General features: G+C 52.4%; 7 protein-coding genes across 7 annotated transcripts; 2 read left to right on the top strand and 5 right to left on the bottom strand.

Moving 5' to 3' along the window:
* Positions 1–205: 205 nt before the first annotated feature.
* Positions 206–2,529, bottom strand: K489DRAFT_397756 (uncharacterized protein). Its single transcript, XM_033606915.1, has 2 exons — positions 1,891–2,529; positions 206–1,836 (listed from the first exon to the last, which is right to left on the bottom strand). The coding sequence occupies exons 1-2, from the start codon at positions 2,405–2,407 to the stop codon at positions 380–382; spliced, it is 1,974 nt and encodes a 657-aa protein (XP_033464532.1). The 5' UTR covers positions 2,408–2,529; the 3' UTR covers positions 206–379.
* A 193-nt stretch (positions 2,530–2,722) lies between these two features.
* Positions 2,723–9,898, bottom strand: K489DRAFT_330249 (glutamate synthase). Its single transcript, XM_033602118.1, has 5 exons — positions 9,439–9,898; positions 6,036–9,387; positions 4,559–5,975; positions 4,410–4,508; positions 2,723–4,350 (listed from the first exon to the last, which is right to left on the bottom strand). The coding sequence occupies exons 1-5, from the start codon at positions 9,665–9,667 to the stop codon at positions 3,031–3,033; spliced, it is 6,417 nt and encodes a 2,138-aa protein (XP_033464531.1). The 5' UTR covers positions 9,668–9,898; the 3' UTR covers positions 2,723–3,030.
* A 2,836-nt stretch (positions 9,899–12,734) lies between these two features.
* Positions 12,735–13,525, bottom strand: K489DRAFT_375596 (uncharacterized protein). Its single transcript, XM_033603722.1, has 3 exons — positions 13,369–13,525; positions 13,340–13,344; positions 12,735–13,261 (listed from the first exon to the last, which is right to left on the bottom strand). Exons 1-3 carry the CDS (start codon positions 13,501–13,503, stop codon positions 13,078–13,080), a joined length of 324 nt encoding a protein of 107 aa, XP_033464530.1. The 5' UTR covers positions 13,504–13,525; the 3' UTR covers positions 12,735–13,077.
* A 315-nt stretch (positions 13,526–13,840) lies between these two features.
* On the top strand, positions 13,841–16,609 carry K489DRAFT_330247 (WD40 repeat-like protein). The gene is made up of 4 exons (XM_033602117.1): positions 13,841–13,927; positions 13,981–14,290; positions 14,342–14,628; positions 14,688–16,609. The coding sequence occupies exons 1-4, from the start codon at positions 13,897–13,899 to the stop codon at positions 16,562–16,564; spliced, it is 2,505 nt and encodes an 834-aa protein (XP_033464529.1). The 5' UTR covers positions 13,841–13,896; the 3' UTR covers positions 16,565–16,609.
* K489DRAFT_375594 (uncharacterized protein) lies at positions 16,571–17,775 on the bottom strand. The gene has a single exon (XM_033603721.1). The coding sequence runs from the start codon at positions 17,695–17,697 to the stop codon at positions 16,975–16,977; it is 723 nt and encodes a 240-aa protein (XP_033464528.1). The 5' UTR covers positions 17,698–17,775; the 3' UTR covers positions 16,571–16,974.
* A 182-nt stretch (positions 17,776–17,957) lies between these two features.
* Positions 17,958–19,267, top strand: K489DRAFT_375593 (uncharacterized protein). Its single transcript, XM_033603720.1, has one exon. It carries the CDS (start codon positions 18,222–18,224, stop codon positions 18,948–18,950), a length of 729 nt encoding a protein of 242 aa, XP_033464527.1. The 5' UTR covers positions 17,958–18,221; the 3' UTR covers positions 18,951–19,267.
* K489DRAFT_17965 (uncharacterized protein) lies at positions 19,118–19,965 on the bottom strand. Its single transcript, XM_033599450.1, has one exon. The coding sequence runs from the start codon at positions 19,919–19,921 to the stop codon at positions 19,286–19,288; it is 636 nt and encodes a 211-aa protein (XP_033464526.1). The 5' UTR covers positions 19,922–19,965; the 3' UTR covers positions 19,118–19,285.
* Between the last annotated feature and the right edge of the window lie 1,221 nt (positions 19,966–21,186).

Below are 21,186 nucleotides of genomic sequence, written 5' to 3'. Positions count from 1 at the left end.
TGGTATGTGCGGCGTGCGCACAAAGTTCTGCGATCGGGCGATGAGAGACAAATCTTAGGACTGCAAACATTGCGGAATACGTCTGGGCTCTAGGTTGTTTCCACAAGAACTCCCACCCTGCTGTTCACATGTCTTCGGGCGGCAATTTGTACCCCGCCATCTGATCTCACCGCGTACCTGTACTCCAGGCGTAGAATGTTGATGAAGCGTCTCTTATTTCTTACTGTATACTACACACAACAACACGGTACATGTCTTTAAGAGGATGATTGCGGAACTTGCTTTTCAATTTGAAGGATAACGAAAACAATACGCGATCACTCTCTGATAGAATACACGACTCGCATAGCGAAAGCTGCTCGTCTGCCATAAAGTGCAATCAATTGTGCGCAACAGTGCGGTTCGCGAGCTGGAACAGATCACCGGAGATGCTGACGGCACGACACTCCTGCTGATGCGGGTCGGAGACATGGAAGACACGTGCATCAAAGTTCACAGTCATCCCGCCAGGCTTCAGACCGTTCAGCTTCTTGCGAGGCATCAGGAGATGGTGCTGAAACTTCTCGCAGCCCTTGTACAGATAGAACTGCCAACGTGGCTCACGTCTGTTCTTGATGTTGACTTGACCAATAGGACTACAAGCGATGCCACACGAAGTGGCCAGCTTATGAGCATCATCAACAATCTTCTTGTGCTGGTAAGTCATCTGTGTGAACATGTAGAACCTGCCCCAGAGTGTACCGTCTGAATCGATCAAACCAGCAAGGACTGCGAGGCGAGTATCTTCATCTGCGTTCATGTAGCAGTCGGGAATGCCAACGCTCTTGTCCTCGCCTGTGAAGCCTAAATCGCGTAGACCGTGTAATACAGGGTTCCAGGCATTGCTTCCTTGGACCGTGGAGGAGATTCTCCAATGGAAGCAATCCATAGTAGACGTGATCGTCTCAGAGGTGCGGCCGCTGGGGTGCTGGAGTGTGGTAGTATAGCCTGCTTCATGGCTGAGAATCTCGATCAGAATCAACGGGGGTGTTCCGGGCGGCCTAGTGCTGTTCAGACGATCGACATAGGCCTGGATGAAAGCCTTAGTCTCCTTATCGGTACCAGTGATTGTGGATCCTGTCTTGCTCCCGTCGCCGAGCCAAATGCCCAGATAGTATGGATCGATGGGGACTGGCGCTGCTGGCGTTTCGGACGGGACAAACATCAACGGAGCGCGGTAGAGCTTGAGCTTCCGATTGGACCTGTTGGAGACGTTTGCACATGATTCTTGGTACTCTCGCAGCATCATTGTCCAAGTGTCGCCGTTGCGGACAACGAAGGGATCGATAACACGAAAGTGATCGCCTTCCAACAGACTGAGAGCAAGCTGGGCCTGCCTCACGTTCGCGAAGCGCACTGATAGCCTGTTGAAGGTTTTACAGGGTCCTGAAAAATTCTTGCAAACCGACGGCAGAGCCTCACGAACGGCTGCAAACTTGTCCATATCATCCTCGTCGCGAAGCAGTTGAATAGTGTCAGCGTGCGATGACTCTTGAGAGGACGATGGGACAGGCTGGTGAGTTGGCGAGGAGGGAGCAGCCTGTGAGGTGTGTTTGGTTGGCGAAGACGACCGTATGGTGAGAGTTGGCCGAAAAGATGGGTCAGACGATCGTGGCGATGATGGCAATGTGAGCTTCTGAAACTTTCGAGGGCGGATGGTGTCAAGGTCGATATCCAGAACATCATCATCGTCGTCTGGCACATCGTCTTGTTCAGGCATCATGTACTCGAGATAGTCATCCATGTGACTGTGCAAAGTCTCCCTGAAAATGGGAGCCAGACTCTCCTCATCGAAATCTAAGAAGCTGTGTCAGTAGAGCTTCAAGCAGATGAGATGGCAAATGGACTCACCGTTGGGATCGGTGTCTGTGAGAGTCTCCTTGAACTCAATGAACTCGACAAAGAGAGGGCTGTTCGAATCGGTGGGTGCCACAAGCCACTGTGCAACGAGGCTGTCGATGTACTCGTGAATATTGGCGTCTGATGGACGGCGTTCATTCTCCTTCGGTGTCTCAAGGTACAGGCGGTTCATCAGCTGGTCCCAATTCAAGTCTGCCACCTCTTCTTCAAGTTTGGTACGGTCACAACGCGCGTACCAGACGACCGAACGTTCACGCTCAATCCTAGGTTTGACGCCGTATGATTTCATAGTGATGATGTGGTTTGATGTGCACTCGAAGCTCGTGTCGACTTTAGTGTTCCAGTTCTTGTACGTGATAGTTCTCACGTTGGGGCGGATTTGGGCATCGTCTACCGCGGTGCAGACGGCAGGCATGTCATTGTCATCAAACAATCGATCACCAACATTCAAGTCGCCGATCGTCTTCTGACCCAGGGTCGTGCGGACCACTGTGTCTGTTGCGAGCATGATGGCGATGAAATACGAAGATGAACAATTGAAAAGGCAGTCTGGATGAGGGATGAAGATGCAAAGTCGTTGGAGCTTGTCAGAGAGGATATAATCTTCACGTCTGTGAATCAGGAAGTGCCCAGGTGACTTGTTGTGAGTCAATACTTTTTGTGTTACGTGAATTAGAACGTGACTTCTTTTGGGCCGATGCTTTGTGTTACACGAACAACGTCAGGAGCCATCATTATTGATTGCTGCCTGCAGATGAAACATTGCCCAGATGAGCAGAATGTCAGCCACGTTCAAGTTTCGGCCCATTCGCGGAATACAAAACAGATGGATGACTCTTGGAATTGACGAGACCGTATGTAATAGAAATCTAAGTGGAAAAATCTGCATATACATCGTCAATTTAGTACGTACAAGATAGCTTTCATACCCCTTGATATCATTTGCAGTGAAGAAACAAAAGCAAAAAACGAAACCAACCATGTGCATGCGCCAAATAGTCATTATCATGCCGCAACTTACTGTCCTCCCTTTCCACAAACAGCCTTGTATGAGCAGACGCCGCTTTCTATTTCTTTCATAAGAACGCTATTAAGGAACGGTCTTGATGGGTTCATTGCTCAAAAACCCCATCAAGCAGCGAGCTCGATTGGGGTGCCCTCGGCCTTCTTCTGAACCACGTAAGGGGCACGCTTGACGATACCACCGGTGACAGGAAGCTGAGAGTGTAGACCGGTGAGATAAGTGTCAATCTCACGAGCAGACTGGCGGCCCTCGTTAATGCCCCAAACGATGAGTGATTGTCCGCGGCGGCAATCACCTGCCGCAAATACACCCTCGACGTTGGTGGAGTACTTGCCAGGCGGGGTCTTGAAGTTCTTACGGCCGTCAAGTTCGATGGCACCACCGGCGACCTTCTCCTCTGGCGAAAGGAAACCCATGGAGATCATGACGAGCTCAGCAGGGAAGAATTCCTCGCTTCCTTCGATTTCTTTCATATCCCAACCACCCTTCGAGTTCTTGGTCCATTCAAGACGCTTAATGTTGATGCCCTTGACGTTACCCTCGCCATCGTCAACGAACTCCTTGGACATGATACAGTATTCGCGTGGGTCCTTGCCCATGTGGGTCTTGACCTCGGTGTGACCATAGTCGATGCGGTAAATTCGAGGCCATTGGGGCCAGGGGTTATCAGGGGCACGTTGAGCTGGCGGCTGTGGTAGGAGTTCGAAGTTGACGACCGACTTGGCGCCATGACGAACAGACGTGCCAACACAATCATTGCCGGTGTCACCACCTCCGATAACAACCACATTCTTGCCCTTCGCAGAGATGTACGCATTGTCAGCGAGCTCTGAATCAAGGAGCGACTTTGTGTTCTTGTGAAGGAATTCCATGGCGAAGTGAATGCCCTTCAAATTGCGGTTGGGGATCTTAAGATCGCGAGCCACAGTGGACCCAGTGGCCAGGACAACAGCGTCGTTAGATTCGCGGAGCGACTCGAGTGTGATGTCACCCTCGCCGACGAAGACGCCAGTGACAAATTTGATGCCTTCGGCGGCCATGAAGTCGATGCGTCGTTGGACGACGTTCTTGTCGAGCTTCATGTTGGGAATACCGTACATCAGCAGACCGCCCGCGCGGTCGGACCTTTCGTAGATCGTGACCTCGTGGCCAACCTTGTTGAGTTGATCGGCACAGGCGAGCCCGGCGGGGCCGGATCCAATGATCGCGACCTTTTTGCCGGTGCGTACTTTGGGAGGCTTGGGCACCATCCAACCCATCTCGAATCCACGATCAATGATAGCGCATTCGATCGACTTGATACCAACCGGATCATCCGTGATGCCAAGGACGCACGCGCCTTCACATGGAGCGGGGCACACTCGACCGGTAAATTCTGGGAAGTTGTTCGTCATCAAAAGCCGGTTGAGTGCATCCTCCCATTGGCCCTGTATCTAATGTCAGCTTTCCTTCTCTCTGTGCAGCAGGAATGGCGAACGGTACTTACAGCAAACACCAATTCATTCCACTTCGGTATGATGTTGCTAATCGGGCAGCCCGTGTCAGATTGACAAAAAGGTACTCCACAGTCCATGCACCGCGCAGTCTGTTGAAAATTAGCTTTTGATCATTGAAAACCACCTGGAAAAAACTCGCCTGATATTTAGTTTCATCAAATGTTAGACGAGTGCTCAGCTCAGCCCAGTCGCGGGTACGGGTCTTCGCAGGGCGGTACTTCTCCGATCGTCGTTGGTACTTCATGAAACCCTTGGTCTTGTCCAGGACGAGGGAGCGTTTCTTCTCGGCTTGTCCATCCTGGATGCTCTCTTCAATGTCGGTGAGGCTGACCTTCTTCTTCTCTTCCTTGGCCTCCTTCTCCTGCTCCTTCTCGCGAGACTCCTCATGGAGGTTTCGCACAGAGTTGCCGGGAAGAATAGGCAGAGGGTACTGCGCCTTTTGAGCTGCAGCAGCCTTGGCGGCCTCCTCAGCCATGACGCGCTTGTAGTCGGTAGGCAGTACCTTGACGAAGCGAGGAAGTGCGCGGTTGAAGTCCAGGAGGATACGGGCGGCAAGCTCGGAACCAGTGTAGTGGTGGTGGTCCTCAATGAGACCACGGAGGAAAGCGATTTCATGGGGATCTTCCAGAGAAGAAAGCTCAACCATTTCCTGGTTGACCTTGCTCTCAAAGTCTTGCTGAAGGTCCAACACGTAGGCGATACCACCAGACATACCGGCGGCAAAGTTGCGACCAGTGCTACCGAGGACGATGATGCGACCACCTGTCATGTATTCACAACCGTGGTCACCAAGACCTTCGACGACGGCAGTGACACCGGAGTTACGCACAGCGAAACGTTCGGCAGCAACACCTCGGAAGAAGCAGGTACCGGCAGTAGCACCATACAAGCAGACGTTACCGATGATCATGTTCTCTTCAGCCTTGAAGACGGACGAGCGAGGTGGGTACACGATCAAGCGACCACCAGAGAGACCCTTGCCGACATAGTCGTTGGCGTCACCCTCAAGTTCAAGGGTGACACCAGGGGCCAAGAAGGCACCGAACGACTGACCAGCCGAACCGCGGATGTTGACGTGAATGGTGTCTTGCGGCAGGCCCTTCTCACCGTAGCGTTTGCTGATTTGGTACGAAAGTGTGGCTCCCAAGGCACGGTCAGTGTTCACAACGTCGCACTCGATTCGGCATGGGAGTCCCTTTTCAAGAGCGAGCTCGGACTCGGCAATGAGCTTGTTGTCCAGGCGCACATGCAGCTTGTGGTCTTGCTTGCGAACATTGTAAGTCGCGACTCCAGAACGCAGAGTGTGCGCCGGAGTGAGGATGAGCGACAGATCGATGTTCTCGGTCTTTGCGTTGCGGAGATCTTCGCGGACCTTGAGCAGCTCAGTGTGACCAACCATTTCGTTGATGGTGCGGAAACCGAGCTTGGCCATGACAGCACGGAGCTCATTCGAAATGTAGTAGAAGAAGTTAATGACGTGCTCGGGGGTACCCTTGAACTTCTTCCTGAGGTCGGGGTTCTGAGTTGCGATACCGACAGGGCAGGTGTTGAGATGGCTGAAATCATGTTAGCAAGCTATTCATAAGTCGTGCAAAAGCGTTGTGAGTATCACTTACCATTTTCGCATCATGATACAACCCATGGCAATAAGCGGGGCGGTCGCAAAACCGAACTCTTCGGCACCAAGCAAGCAAGCAATGGCGACATCGCGACCAGTTCGCAGCTGACCGTCGGTCTGCACGATGACACGGCCACGGAGATCGTTCAGAACCAAGGTCTGGTGAGTCTCGGCAAGACCCAGCTCCCATGGCAGACCAGCGTACTTGATACCAGTCCATCGCGAAGCACCGGTACCACCATCGTGTCCGGAGATCAAAATGTGGTCGGCTTTGGCCTTGGCGACACCGGAAGCAACGATACCGACACCAGTCTCAGAGACCAACTTGACGGAAACACGTGCACGGGGGTTGGAGCACTTGAGATCGTAGATCAATTGCTTCAAGTCTTCAATGGAGTAAATGTCGTGGTGAGGCGGCGGCGAGATGAGACCGACACCGGGGGTGGAGTGACGAGTGCGAGCGATAGGTCCAGACACCTTGTGACCGGGCAACTCTCCACCTTCACCCGGCTTTGCACCCTGAGCCATCTTGATCTGAAGCTCGTCAGAATCGGCGAGATAATTGCTTGTAACACCGAAACGTCCGGAAGCGATTTGCTTGATGGCAGATCGCATAGTGTCGCCATTCTCGAGAGGCAAGCTTCGCTCGGGATCCTCACCACCTTCACCCGTGTTGGACTTGCCGCCCAAACGGTTCATGGCAACGGCAAGGGTCGAGTGAGACTCCATAGAGATGGATCCGTAGGACATGGCACCGGTGACGAAACGACGGACGATTTCAGTCCATGGCTCGACTTGCTCGATGGGAATGGGGTTTCCGACCTCAAAGTCGAAATCAAGCAGGCCACGAAGAGTGCAGTTCTTGATCTGCTCGTACTCGGATCGGGAGTATGCTTCGTAGGACTTGTCGTTCTTCATGCGCACTGCGTCCTGAATGTTTGCGATCGAGACCGGGTCGTTGACGTGTGGCTCACCACCGTCACGCCAGTGGTATTCTCCAGTCTCCGAGAGACCTGGGATCTCGGTGATGCTTCGGGACGGGAAACCCTTCTCGTGGAGAGCAAGGGCATCCTGAGCAATCAGCTCAAAGGTCATACCTCGGATGCGGGTCGCGGTACCAGTGAAGCAGCGGTCGACAACCTCATCGTCAATACCAAGAGCCTCGAAAATTTGGGCACCCTTGTAGCTCTGCACGGTGGAAATACCCATCTTGCTCATGACCTTGAGGATACCACCGTCGCAAGAATGCTTGTAGTTGCCGATGAGTTCCTCGTCGCTGAGCTTCTTGCGGATCAGACCCTCCCGCGAGAGCTTAAGGATAGTCTCGATCGCGAGGTATGGGCAGATGGCATCTGCACCATAGCCGACAAGAACACACATGTGGTGTACTTCACGGGCTTCGGCAGTCTCGACAACCAAGGCAGCCTGTGCACGCCACCTGTTCCGGACCAGGTGGTGGTGAACCATACCGGTAGCCAGGAGCGAGGAGACTGGAACACGCTCTGCCGATGTGGCTTTGTCGGAGAGGATGAGAATGTTGTCACCTCGCTCGATGGCTTCGGTGGCAGCATCGTTGATGCGATCGAGGGCGTCGACGTAGCCCTGGAGGCCTTCGGATTTAGGGAAGGTGATATCAATGGTAGCTACAGTCCAGTCGGAGTGCAACTTTGTAATGTTTGCGAGGGCATTCATCTCCTCGATGGAGAGAATGGGAGACGGCAGATATAGCCTGTGGCACTGGTCTTTGTTCATTTCGAGCAGGTTGCCTTGCGGACCGACATACGAACCCAAGGACATGACCACAGACTCTCGAATGGGGTCAATCGGCGGGTTGGTAACCTGAGCGAAGAGCTGACGGAAGTACTCGTACAGCAGACGCGGCTGCTGGGCCAAGCATGCCAAAGGCGCATCGTTACCCATGGATCCAAGCGCCTCTTTCGAGTCAGCTGCCATAGGGGCGAGGAGCAATGTTACCTGCTCTAGCGAATAACCAAAGACTTTCAGCAGAGGGTCTTCTTGAACCTTGCTCTCAGAAAGCTTGGGGGCCAGGTCGACGCCGTTATCCAACAATTTCTTGTGAATTTGCGGCATCACGATCAACTTGGCATCGAGCCAGGATCGGAAGTCATGACGAGCGGCCACAGTCTTCTTGAGCTCGGCGTCATCGATAATGCGACCAGCAACGGTGTCAACGAGAAGCATACGTCCAGGCTGCAGACGTCCCTTCTGAATGACAGTCGAAGGATCGATAGGCATCGTTCCGACCTCAGAAGCACAAATGATTCGGTCATCGTCTAGAACGTAGTATCTGCAAGGACGAAGACCGTTACGGTCTAGGTTGGCACCACAGTAGCGACCATCTGCGAAAGTGAAAAGTGCAGGGCCATCCCATGGCTCCATCAAGCAAGCAGCCCATTCGTAGAATGCCTGCTTGGAACCGTCGATCTGATCATTGCCCTCCCAAGCCTCGGGAACCATCAGCATGACCGCTTCCGGCAGCGACAGAACACCGTTGATGGTGAGAAGTTCCAACACATTGTCGAATGCAGCCGAGTCAGAGCCACCATCCTCGATGATTGGATAAAGCGATTCCAGCTCATCCCCAAATGTAGCCGACTGAAGTACACCCTCTCTTGCTCGCATCCAGTTCTTGTTACCTCGGAGAGTGTTAATCTCTCCGTTGTGGGCAGCCCACCGAAGAGGCTGGGCTCTGTCCCAGGAGGGGAATGTGTTGGTGGAGAATCGGGAGTGGACTAGGGCGAAGTGGCCCTCGTAATCGACGTTGACGAGATCGTGGTAGTATTCGTACACCTGAGAAGGCGAAAGCTGACCTTTGTAGACGATATTCTTGTTGCTCAGCGAGCAAATATAGAACCAGTTGTGCAACCCAATCACGTGCGTCGCACGCTTTCGGAGGACGTAAAGCTGACGTTCGAATCGCTGCTCGTCGTAGACCTCCTCGAAGTCGGCCTTGGGTTCCTTTGCATCACCGTATGCCGTTTTCAGGACTACGAAAGGCTGCAGGATGATGGGCTCACGCGATTTGGCCGCAGGACCGAGCAGAGAGCTGTCCCGGGGAACCTCACGCCATCCAAGAACTCGAAGGTCGAGGCTGTCTGCAATATTCTCGAATTTGTCGATGGTCTCCTTCAGAATCTCTTCCTCAGGCTTGAAAAAGATGTTGCCTGCAGCGTATTTTCCCGCAGATGGCAATTTGATGCCCTGCTCACGCTCGAAATTCTTGAGAAAGAATCTGTGGGGGAACGAGGTCATGACACCAGCACCATCACCATCGCGTGCGTCTGAACCCACCGCACCGCGGTGGGTCATGTTGCAAAGAAGACTGCGGGCTGGTTCAGGTCAGCAAAGGCAATCCAACATTCGCTGCGTACGACACTTACCATCTATGACGATTTTGTGACTCGCCTTGCCCTTGATGTGGGCGCTGAAACCAACACCGCAAGCATCTTTCTCGTACTCGGGGTCGTATAGACCCTGCTTCAGCGGCAAGGCACCTGCCCAGGACTTGTTCTCTGGGGTGTTTTGGTACTCATAGACGCTGGTGGGCTCTTGTTCGATGTCTTCGATTGAGGAATCTTTTACATCGTCGGCGAAGGATACGCGACCCATAATTTCGGCAAGAAGCCGAACAGTTCGAGTGGCTTTGTAAGGCGGATATGGAAATTATCGAGAACTAGCTCGATCACAGGCTGTTATGAAAAAAAGACTGAGAGCGGCACAGGTCAGCGACTGTGCCTATAAGGACTGTTGTACGTTGCGATGACTGCGAGTGTAGAAGGTGGAAGTGTTGTGTGAAGGACGGGGAGCAATATGGTATGGTGGAGGAGAAGAAAGACAATTTGGCCGAAAGATATTCACATGTCCCAATGCAGCAGAGGAGGGTAATGAGGCACCCGGCAACGGGCGATTGGTCAATGAGGGGAAAAAAGGCTATGGTGGTCAGTGTGGCGGCCAAGAGCTTGTGGTTTATCGCCCGCTTGAAGCATTTTGGTGGGTGGAATAGGCGATCAGCCGTGGAGGTGATTGATGATGTCGTCGACTTTGCCTGGACCGCAATTGGCTGAACTTGTCTGGCGTGTACCGTCCATTGTACAGATTTTCGTCAAAAAAGCAGCGACAGATGCACCACCCCGTGGACTAATCGCACATGCGCAGTCTGTGCGTCGCAACCAAGCACAACAGATGCTGCAGCAGTGAACTCACCCTGCAGGGTACGGGAATGCTTTGCACTGTACTTCCAGTCGCACCATTGAGCCAGGCAACCAAAATCCGCATGCGCTCGTCGTCGTCGTCGTCGTCGTCAACAGCGCACACGTACACCGGTCTCGTCACACAGATCGCCGGGTTGTACTGCGGAGCGCGCTGAGTTTCGTGGGGTCTGCAGATTTTTGCCAGTCCGGAACAGGCAGGGAATCGGCAAGACCAGACAACCAGTTCGAGGGAACAATGCCCTCCATTGATCGCCACTGCTCATCACTCTCCAGTCGCACGTGGCCAGATCTCGAGATCGGAAGGGAAAGATATGAAGGGAGATGGTGATGATGTGGCTTGCTGGATGCGTCAAGGGGATTTGGGACTCACCGTGATGCTGATCGTGCTGTCGTGGGCGTGAATCACCTTCACAATCGACCTGGTAGGGACCGTCAAATTTCGCGTTCGAGGGGTGAATCACGTCCTGAAACTGTCTTGGGAACGAGGCGCCTCTTCTATCTCCGTCGACCCATGTCCAATCTCAACCCGGTTGTCGGCCGTCAGAAGCGCAAACCTCGACACGCGCGGTAGCGGCTCTGGTGGTGCAATCAGCCTACCGGGTGAAAATGGGCACCATTCGCTCCACATTTTCTTGCCCTCCACCACGTCGCCGCCGCCGGTTCTCGCCCATCGATCTGTGTATGGTCGCTGCTCGCGCCGCGGCATCAAGTCTATACTATATACACCCTCACAGCCAGAACGAGTACTGTACGACAGCATGGAAAATTCTACTGGTCACGCATACCATTGTCATATCTGTACTCATTTGCCCATGAACACAGAACATGCTTGAAATTGTCGGCAGGGACCGGAGTTCCCCTCTGACACCTTTCAATGCCTTCATCAAGATTTTGCAGCATATTTCGTGGTTTGTCTGATGTTCTGAACAACAAAGCCGATAGTCGTGGGTGACTGCTACGTCTCAATTTATGATTACATCAAATCACAATGGTTGAGATTACGGTGACTATGACCCGCCGCTTACCTTCACAAGCATTGCTGATGGATGGAATCTGGGACAGGGACCTAACTCTTGGCGATGGTCGCGGCTCTAGCGGCCATTCTGGTGGACAGAGATCCGCGTCTATGCTGTGTTTGGCCAGTTCAAATTTACATCAATGCGGGGCACAAAGCAGGGTACATACCTAGGTAAGTAGTACTGTGAAAAAAAAAGTGACCTGCGCCCTTGCGGCGACAGCGGAGTGGTGATTCCAATGCACGACGGAGAGACCAGATCTCGGTGAGAGAATATGTTCGGATGGAACACCGGCATTACCTACTTGGGCCACTGGCTCCAAGACTACCGAGTCTGATTCCGAAGGGGTTTCTGACTGATTTTCGAATCCATTATGCCATTGAAACCACATTAGCTCGTCGTGCTCGTGACTACTTATGCGTTATCGGCGCGCTCCAGCAGTCGGTCCCCGCAGGTGTTGGGTCTCCAGTTGACGTTTCGCGTATCGCTGATTCGTCACATCATTCTCGCAGCGTCAGCTTACGCACAACAATTCAGCTACAGTGTATATCATAGTTCTATTCCTGCAGACTGTCCGGCATGGAATTGCACCCCGGTGTCGAGACCCTGCGAGTGAGTGATAACCCCAGATTCGCCATCACGAGGTCTTGATCCGAAACAATCTGCAAACACTGGAGGGCACTTTACATCGTTCCGTCAATTCGATGTCCTCTACTATTCGATCAATTTCTTCGTCCTTGAAGGCGGTGGTGCTTCGCATCCATGAATGCGCCCCACGTATATGTATGCACTATGTATGTCAAATGCACGAACGGACGTGAAGGCCCGGGCGCCTTCGTCATCCGGAGAACGAGAATTTGGGAGCCCTTTAGCTTCAAGACACTCGTTAGTTATGCGCACCCCATGCGTTGCCGTGCACAAAAGAGACTTAACCCACCTGCACCCTTGGAGAGCACGCACCCTTCCCACATTGAGTCATGTCCTTTCCCGAGGTCCCTCCACTTAGCCCCGGTCAGCTACGTGAAGGTGCGGTGGTGAAGCAAGCTGGACGAGGCATGCTCGTGCCTGGTAAAATTTCTTCAAGTCGTGGTGGGCCATGAGCGACATCGGACGAAGAAAATACGGAAACAATTCTCATCAGGTAACGGAATGAGACTTCACGAACGGCTACCTAGGTATGTAGCGGATACGAGAATTCTAGCCGAAGGTGGATTTGCACCAGATTATTGCGATCACCGGTGGCCAACAATTAAATCATCTGCTTATGGCCTCCGTTGTGGTTGGATTGCAATGTAACTTTTAAATTGTATGTGATGTGCCATGGAATTAGAGCATTATCCTCCGACATCTTCTCGGCTTATTAAGGTTGCTTCGCGCTCATCCAGTTGGTGAGACGATGAAGTTACAATTCATTCCCTTGAACCACTGCCTTCGCACGTACTTGTTCTCAATCGCTTGTCCCTGCCGAGCTTTACAATTTATAACATACTATGCTCTATGGCGGTGTACGGGCAACAGATACGACATCTTGGGAAACAGGAACGGTCAGGAGCGATGACGATCAAAGGCATCGTATTTACTTGGGAGGATTGGCCCGCAGACATAGTGGTTGTCTGTTGACCACTTTCCCGGGGTAAAGTGTCTAACATTGTCTCTCATGACCAGGGATGGGGAATATATGCCCAGGCGCTGATAGACTGTCCAACAAGCTCCTTGTATTCTGTTCAGCACCTGATACGGGCAGGGCTCACAACCTCCATCGCGAACGCGGTCATCATTTTTGGCACGGAAATCAATCTTCTGACATCTCCTCGTCCTGGAAATCCTCATCATCTTCATCATCCTCGTCATCGGCGCCCTCGAGTTGCTTGGCGGCTTCTGCGTAGTCGATGTTCTTGCCCCGAGTACGACTGCCTATGATGTTGTCGGTATCGATCTCTTCCATGTTGTCCTCATCAGCTTCCTCAGGTTCGCCTGTGAGTTTGTTAGCGATCCATATTTTTCGGCGCTTGTGCTTGTATTTCAACCTTCACCCTGCAATGAGTTAGCAAAAGTCACCTCGATGTAGTAAAGAAATGTCTACCTCTTCCTCCTCGTCATCCTCTTCCTCGTCATCTTCACTTTGTTGTCCTGGGTGTTGATCCACAGCTCGACCCTTGCCCTTCTCGCTCTGCTCAGCTGCGCCGCTGGCGTTGGGGTCCTGAACTGCGTCACTCATTGCGAAGTCGATTGGCTTGAAGCAATTTCTGGCAGAATGCTGAAGTTGTGCGGAAGAACAATTCGCGTTTTTGCTGTAATGGAGTCGCGGAAGGATATGTAAGATGTGTGTGAGTTCCAAGTGAAGCAGAAAATACCAAAAAGGCAAAAGCAAGGCTGTACGCGCATATATCTTGATCACCAATGTTGACTTCAATGAATCGCGAAATCAACAGAGCTAGTGGTGGGCAATGTGGGGTCCGTCGCATGCTTGCAATCCGTGCGCTGTCACGAGTAAGTCGCGTGAAACGCGTCCTCCCGTTCCGGTATCATCGTGAACGACATCCAGATAGATTTACAGGATCCTTGGATATAGGCGTTTACTCGCGACTTTGACCCAACAAGTATATCAAACATGACGGCAGTACTACGCGGCAGGCCGGCTCGTAAGTCATCCTAAATCATGTTCTTCCAATTTTTATATTGACATCAATCGCAGATATCCCTGGTCCAACTTTCTTCGGCTACACTCCAAATGGGAAGAAGTTAATCACAGCTGGCGTCAACCCAGCCCTACGAGTATTTGAACATGGCTCCGATGATGAGCCAATCGTCATCGATGTGACCACAGAAGCTCACACTGCCGTGGCCGCTGCGAATGACTTCGTGGTCGTTGGCAGTGAGTCCGGCGAAGTCACAAAGTATTCGCTTCGAAGCTATGAGATGGACGGCATCTTAACACGATGCTCGATGCCCGTGCGTGATCTTTCATTATCGCCGGACGGGGAATGGTTGGCTGTAGCAAGCGAGTAAGCACGTGAATTGGTTCAATGCTTGAACCACGAGCTGATGGACTGCAGTGAGTTGGAAGTCAAAGTTGTGCACACGCAGGACATGACGAGGGTCATGTATTTGCGTGAACACACCCGCCCTATCAAGAACGTTGCATTTGACACTGTTGGCTCAATTTTGGCGCTATCTTGCACAGACGGTATGATCTATATGTACTCACTCAGCTCGGAGCAACCTCAACTGTTGAAGCGGATTGATGGAATAATCAGTATGTTGGAGTCATCGTCATTTTCGACTGCCTCTGTCGTATGGCACCCAGATGGTAGAACATTCGCTGTGCCGAGCTCCAAGAAAGGTCAGCCTGAAAACTTCACTGTCGGAGAGTAACATCCCGCTAACTAATAATGTCTTCAGATATTCAAATGGTCTCGAGGAGCGAATGGCAAAGTCAGAAAGCATTTTCTGGCGGGCATGACAGTGATGTCACAGCTTTGGCTTGGTCACCGAATGGTGCAATTCTTGCAAGCGTATCACAGGACAAGACTTTATTACTGTGGGACACTCGCAAACAGAAAATCATCAAGACATTCCAAGACGTAAAGGACCCTATCCTCAATTTGCGTTGGCACATGTCGGACAACGTTCTATCATACACGACTCTGAAGGGAGAACTTTTCATTCGCGAGAACATCGTGCCACAGGAGTTCCAAACACTATTACGCGCTGCCGTTCAACCAGCAATCCCAAATACCCTATCGAATGTAACGATCAACCTGCGGAAGGAGCCGAATGGGGCGGACAAGTCTGCAGTTGGCTACCAACGCACCGCAGAAGACGATTACTTAGACGATCTGCTTGGGCCTGATGCCATGTCTGAAGATGGTGATGACGACGGCTTCATCGAGGATGACGACGGCGCGGGATATGCAGAGGAGCCAAACCCCAACGGCAAGCGTTCTGCAAATACTACACAAGCTCCACGCCAAAAGCGGCAAGCCACGTCCAACATCTGGCGGCCTCACGTCCATGCGCCGTTCCAGACAGGGAGCACGCCTTGGCGAGGTAACCGAAGATATATGTGCTTGAATCTAGTCGGGTTTGTCTGGACTCAAAAGCAGGACCTTCACCACACGGTGACGGTGGAGTTCTACGACCGTCAAGAACACCGTGACTTCCACTTCACCGACCCATATCTTTACGACAAAGCCTGTCTGAACGACAAGGGTGCACTGTTCTCGTGTCCGAGCTCTTCTCAACATCCGGCGACAATTTACTACCGACCTCATGAGACTTGGACGGCACGAGTGGATTGGCGAATACAGCTACCATTCGACGAAGAAGTCACTTCAATGTCTTTGAGTGAATCGTGTATCGTAGTCACGACTACAGCCGCTTACACGCGAGTCTATAGTTTATACGGGCTACCGCTCAAGGTATACCGGCAAAAGAGCACCCCTGCGGTAACATGCGCAAGTTGGCGGGACTACGTCCTGACAGTCGGCAATGGTCCGGTGGGCAGCGACGGCTCGACGCGTTTGCTATACACTATCGAGAACGTGAAGAGAGGCGAGACATATCAGAGCGAAGACATCCTGACACTACCTGAAGGCGTTGAGCTCCGCAGCGTGACGTTCAGCGAGAAGGGTGATCCTTGTATCTACGACAGCACGGGTGTTCTGCTTATCTTGCAACAATGGAGACGACCGGGTCAGGCTAAGTGGGTACCGCTGCTGGATACACGAGCATTGAAACGTCTCGAAGGCGGCAGAAAAGACGAAAATTACTGGCCAGTTGCTGTTGCAAACGACCGATTCTACTGCATCATCTTAAAAGGTGGCGAGCAATACCCATACTTTCCTCGACCACTCCATTCCGACTTCGAGTTCCAGATCCCATTGGCGCCGGTCGGGCCTGAGGACGAAGACGACAAGGAAGTTGCACTTTTGCGGAGCCTAGAGGAGCAGTATGTTCGCAACAGTCTCCAGTTCTCACTGCTAAGCGATTTGGTGGAGAACACAAACGCTACATCGTCGCAGAGAGCCGCAGTCGGCGTCATGGAAAGGGAGGTCGACAAGGTGCTACTGCAGCTGATCGCGGCAGAGTGCAGAGAAGGCGAGGAACGTGGCATGAAGGCATTGGAGCTGGCAGCTCTCATGAAGGATCGCACTGGCCAAATGCTTGAGGCTGCTGGAAGGGTGGCGACACGGTTCCGGCGCGATATCCTTGGTGACAAGATTCGGGAGCTTGCCGAGCGCAGGCTTGTTGGGTTGGTGGACGAGGACGAGATGTGATTGATGTATAGGTAGACTTAATGTTGATGATCTTGACTTTCTATTTGTCACATTTCTTCATACAGTATAATTACATGATCGCTTCAGCATTCCTTCATTGGCAAGGGCGCAATCAAGTCCAGCCGTGCTGAACGTCTTAGTTCGCCCCTAGATTCGCAGTATGCCCATCAGTATCCCAACCATGCCAACCATCAGCACACTCTGGCTGGCGGCACCCTGTCGTGGGTTTTGGATTGCAGCGGTGTAGCTCTTCGCGAGACATGCCGAAGAGTTGTGAAGTTGTCCAGGGCCCTTCAAACTCGTCTGGTGATCCTATGGCAACGATTTTCTTGTTCTGTGATAGAAGCGTAACGAACATTCAGTATCAAGGATATGAAGCTCCACCGAAACCGTCCCTATCAATCAAGCTCTCAAGTGTCATCATCATGATGCTTCCAGAAAGCCTTCTCGACGGCCGTGTCCCGAGCCTCCCAAACATCCTCACTGCTGCCAAACCTTTTCTTGCGCTCGGCCAGGCGCGCAGCGTAGAAGTCGCGGATCTGGGGCTGCTTGTCCTTTTCCGCCAGCATGCGTACCCGCATGCAAAACTTCCACGCTGCCCACTCTTCTCCGCAGGATCTCCATTCGCCGAATTGGTAGGTGTTGTTCACCTTGGCCCAGGCGTTCTGGCAATAGAGAAGTTCGTCGAAGGCTTCAACGCAGGACATCGTCCGAGGATGCATCACGTCGATGGATATGTCTAGTGAGCCATCCGGTCGGCGGCGATCGATGTTTACGGGCTCCTCGGGTTCCGAGGCTGTGGGCTGAGGAGGTGCCTTGGGAACGGCTGTGGGTTGCGCTGGCGTGGGTCCGGGAGCTGCGAGGGAATTCAGGAATGCTTCCATTTCCGCATCGGCTTGTTGGCCCTCGGCAGGTGATACATTTGTCTTCTCGACAGAAGGACGGCCGAATATCCGTATTCGTTGCTCTTCGGTCAGGGCGAATCGCGATGAGGTTGGGTCTGCTGTTGGGTCGTCGATCCTGGACTGCGGTAATGTGCCAATGTGCTGCGGAGGCGGCGGCGATGGTGCTGGAGCCTCATGCTTTTCATCACGCTCCGGCTTTGGCGGAGATGTAGACCATAGCCATCCCATCGTTGAGATATCTAAGACGAGACACCGATGCGACGTGTCAAGTGTTTGCTGACTACGCTGGCGAGACAAGCATGGTTGTCGGCACAAATTAATTTGGCGACTCCAGTTTGCTCAGGGTCTGTGACGCGCCTCAGGGCCGTCGCGCGTGCACGATTGTACAGTTACCGAACATTCGAGCAGACGTCGCAAATGACGTGCAGGTCGAATCTGTCCGATGCTTTGACATTGGCGATGTGTCTCAATTCAAGACAGTTCGCATAGCAACCGATTCAATTGGCTCATGGTACATTGCATTTGTTCTGGGCGATCGCTATATTCCTGGCGGCGTTGAACCAGATGTTGAACAATTCGCACTGGCCACCTTGGAGCGGCCGTAACTCCGATGCTCAACTTTGGAAAATATACGCCACCGCTGCAATGTCTCAGATCTTGACGACAACACTTGCTCTTATCAGATTTTGAATCGATCGCAAACAGGATATCCGCACACCGGTCCAAATCCAGCGACATATTCAACGCACGTCATGTCGATCAGGTTTGCTACTTACGATGACCTGTTGCCAGCATCGAAGGCCATGGCGGCGGCTTTCGAAGACAACGATCTCTTCGACTACTACATGCATCCCAAGCGAAAGGACTATCCCGAGGATTTCTATTTGTATTTCCTGCGCCAACTGCGCATAGCATATGTCAGTGGACCTCGTGACAAGATCCTTGTCGCTTACAAGCCTGGTGAGAATGGCGAAGGCGAAATCATTACTGGCGTTGCACACTGGATCCGTATGACAGCCAACCCTTCAAAAAGTCTGTACACATTGGCTTCGATACGATTGATGCATGCGTATAATTACCTGGAGTCTCTCGCCTACCCCAATCGTGCGGCAGATCCGTCGCGCCTCGGTCTGCTGAGAGAATCGGCACCATACTTTAGCTATCGTTGGACCGGCACCCGAGGCGAGGTTTGGATGCTGTCGCATCTCGCCATCGATCCTAAGTTTGAAGGTCAAGGGGTCGGACGGTCACTTGTCAATTGGGGATTCGATCAAGCACGAAAGGAAGCCATAGGCTGCACGGTCATCAGCGCTGCTGGCAAAGCTGGATTTTATCGGAAGTGCGGGTTTGACGTGGATGATGGAAATGTCAACGACCATACCCCACCCGACCACCCTCTTCGCCGAATTCCTGGTGGTTCAGTCCACTTCTGGGACAATGGGATTCCGCCTCAAGGTGTGAAGAAATATGGCGAATCATAGGAGGAGAGCTTGACGCTGAACTCTAAAGCCGATCATGTGCTTGTATGTGGAGCTCAAATCCAGCATCGCCGCATGAGCTTGGAGTCTATATATGTTGTGTTGGGAAGCGCAACCATGGCAATGATGATGTCTGCATAAGTAAGCTGCGTCAAATGCGGTGAGGTCGTATGTGCTCTCAATCGATATTGTGTGCATGCTGCAGTGTCGAGGCACAGAACGCCGAACGCATTGTGGAGGCAGCGTGGCCTGACATGCATACAATATTCGCTCGTTGTCCTACAGTAGTCAAATGCGAGAGCCACGTCATCCCCGATCTCACTCGTGATGGTCAATCATCACAGTCTCATGGAGGAACTCAACACTATCGACGGGAGCAGCTTCACCCGAAGGTTCTCAAGAGCTCTTAGCGTAGACGCCCGATGTGACATTCCACCGTCGAAGCTCGTGGCGGTACCACATCGGCTCTCCGTGCGTACTGATTTATTACATTCATAACCGAATAAATCATCTGCAGTGTCTGGCTTGGTCGGAAATGCCGAAATACTCGACTGCGGCGCGACATGCTGTATCTCCAGTGGAAGGTGCCATTTCGTCGGATGCGTGCCGGGTGGCTTTTTGGCCATGTCTGCTCGACACCTGCATGCATGAAATTTTATTATTAGTTTCGTACCGGTTTTTGGTCCTTTCCTTGGCTCCATGCGAGCTCGCTCCGGCCAAGCGAGCAACCAGACTCTGATATTTGACTTGATGGGAGACGAATTCTTCCGACTCGGTGAGTCACTGAGGTTGATGAGCACCGCAAGGTGGTTGCATCTCGCACACGCCAAGGTCGGTGCCCAAGCATTGAAATCAAGTTTGTACAAGCGAGCGGAACCTGGGAGGGTGGCACGATTTCTGAGCTGCTTCTTACCACAAAATGAGACCCTCTCTCGCGTAGCAGAATTTCCCCGCGCGCGCCATTCTGCTGTCATTAAACTCACTTGAGTGCGACCAAAGCACAGTCGGCGTAGGAGCCCTTTCACCAAGGCATACAGTATCACGGTGGGCGCCCGATACGTGGGTCAGGGTTATCACCTAGGAAGTTATGAGAGCACTAAGCAAGCGTCGTGTCAACGTCCGCTACCTCGCTAGGTAAGGTAATAGTCACATAGAGAGGTCAAAGCACAAGGCAACAAATACGCTTACAACGGTCGCGTGCGGAGGTCGTGCGAAAGACGAGCGTGGAGTGGCGTCACCGTCGTGCCACCGCACATGGGCTTCGAGAAGTTTTCGGCCTGCAAAGGTCAAGGACCATTGCTTGATTCCTGCCCGGAGATGGTCGATACATATGGGTAGAGTAAGCTCCGTGCACACACAGGCAAAGCCGCTATATTGCACGCGAAGATTGACTTTGCGAAATTCCCGCAGGGGTCAAGACATGCTTTGAGCAAGGACGGCGACGCAGGGAGTGTGCGTCCAGGTGTATGTATGTTGACACTGTACAGCTCTACGATCTGTTGTTCATGATTCACGTACGGGATCACAACACCTGCGCGACCGGAAGCTGCAGTGCAAGCAAGGATGACATGTGGGTTGACCAGCCGGTCATGAGGTGGCTGTTGCTTGTTCTCAGTGATGACATTCGTATGCGGCGACGTGCAATGGAAGCCCAAGTATCGGTCTCGACCTGCGGACGTGAAGGATCATTATTGACCAGGGTACAGACGCAGCCAAGAATGAGCCCTAGTATCCACATTTGAGCAGCGAGGCTCTCCCTATAGATCCAACCACGATGGAGCATGAAGCAGCTTTCGTTCTTGAAGCGGCCCTTGCACTGTGCAGTAGAGTTTGTACGTGCTTCAAAGCGCACCACTGTGCCACTGTAGAGCAGTGAGGAGCGCGCAACTGAAATGTTCCGTTGCTTCCATTTCGCTAACAACACTTCAGCGTTTCTGCCAATGATGCCAATACCTCAAAGGTGGCTGGGCGGTCAAGCTACGTACCAACACATGCTCTTCTCTTAGTGACATTCCCTCAGCAGCCATAGCAGAGGTCACGGGAGTGGGCGTGGTGGGGTGCATGCTGCTGAGGTCGAGGTCAACCGAACGGTACGGCTATCGCCTCAAAATCACGCAGGGCCTGACGTGCCATATCTGTGAGATCTAACAGAAGGGATCCCGTCGCGCAAAAGAATCTCGTTCGGGTACGACCCTTGTTGATCTGTAATCAGATAATTCGGATCTTCAGGAGACTACCA

This window comes from Dissoconium aciculare (assembly GCF_010015565.1).
Source record: "Dissoconium aciculare CBS 342.82 unplaced genomic scaffold K489scaffold_1, whole genome shotgun sequence".
Classification (NCBI taxonomy): domain Eukaryota; kingdom Fungi; phylum Ascomycota; class Dothideomycetes; order Mycosphaerellales; family Dissoconiaceae; genus Dissoconium; species Dissoconium aciculare.
Note: the sequence above shows the minus strand (reverse complement) of the source record. Positions and strands in the feature narration are given on the sequence as shown.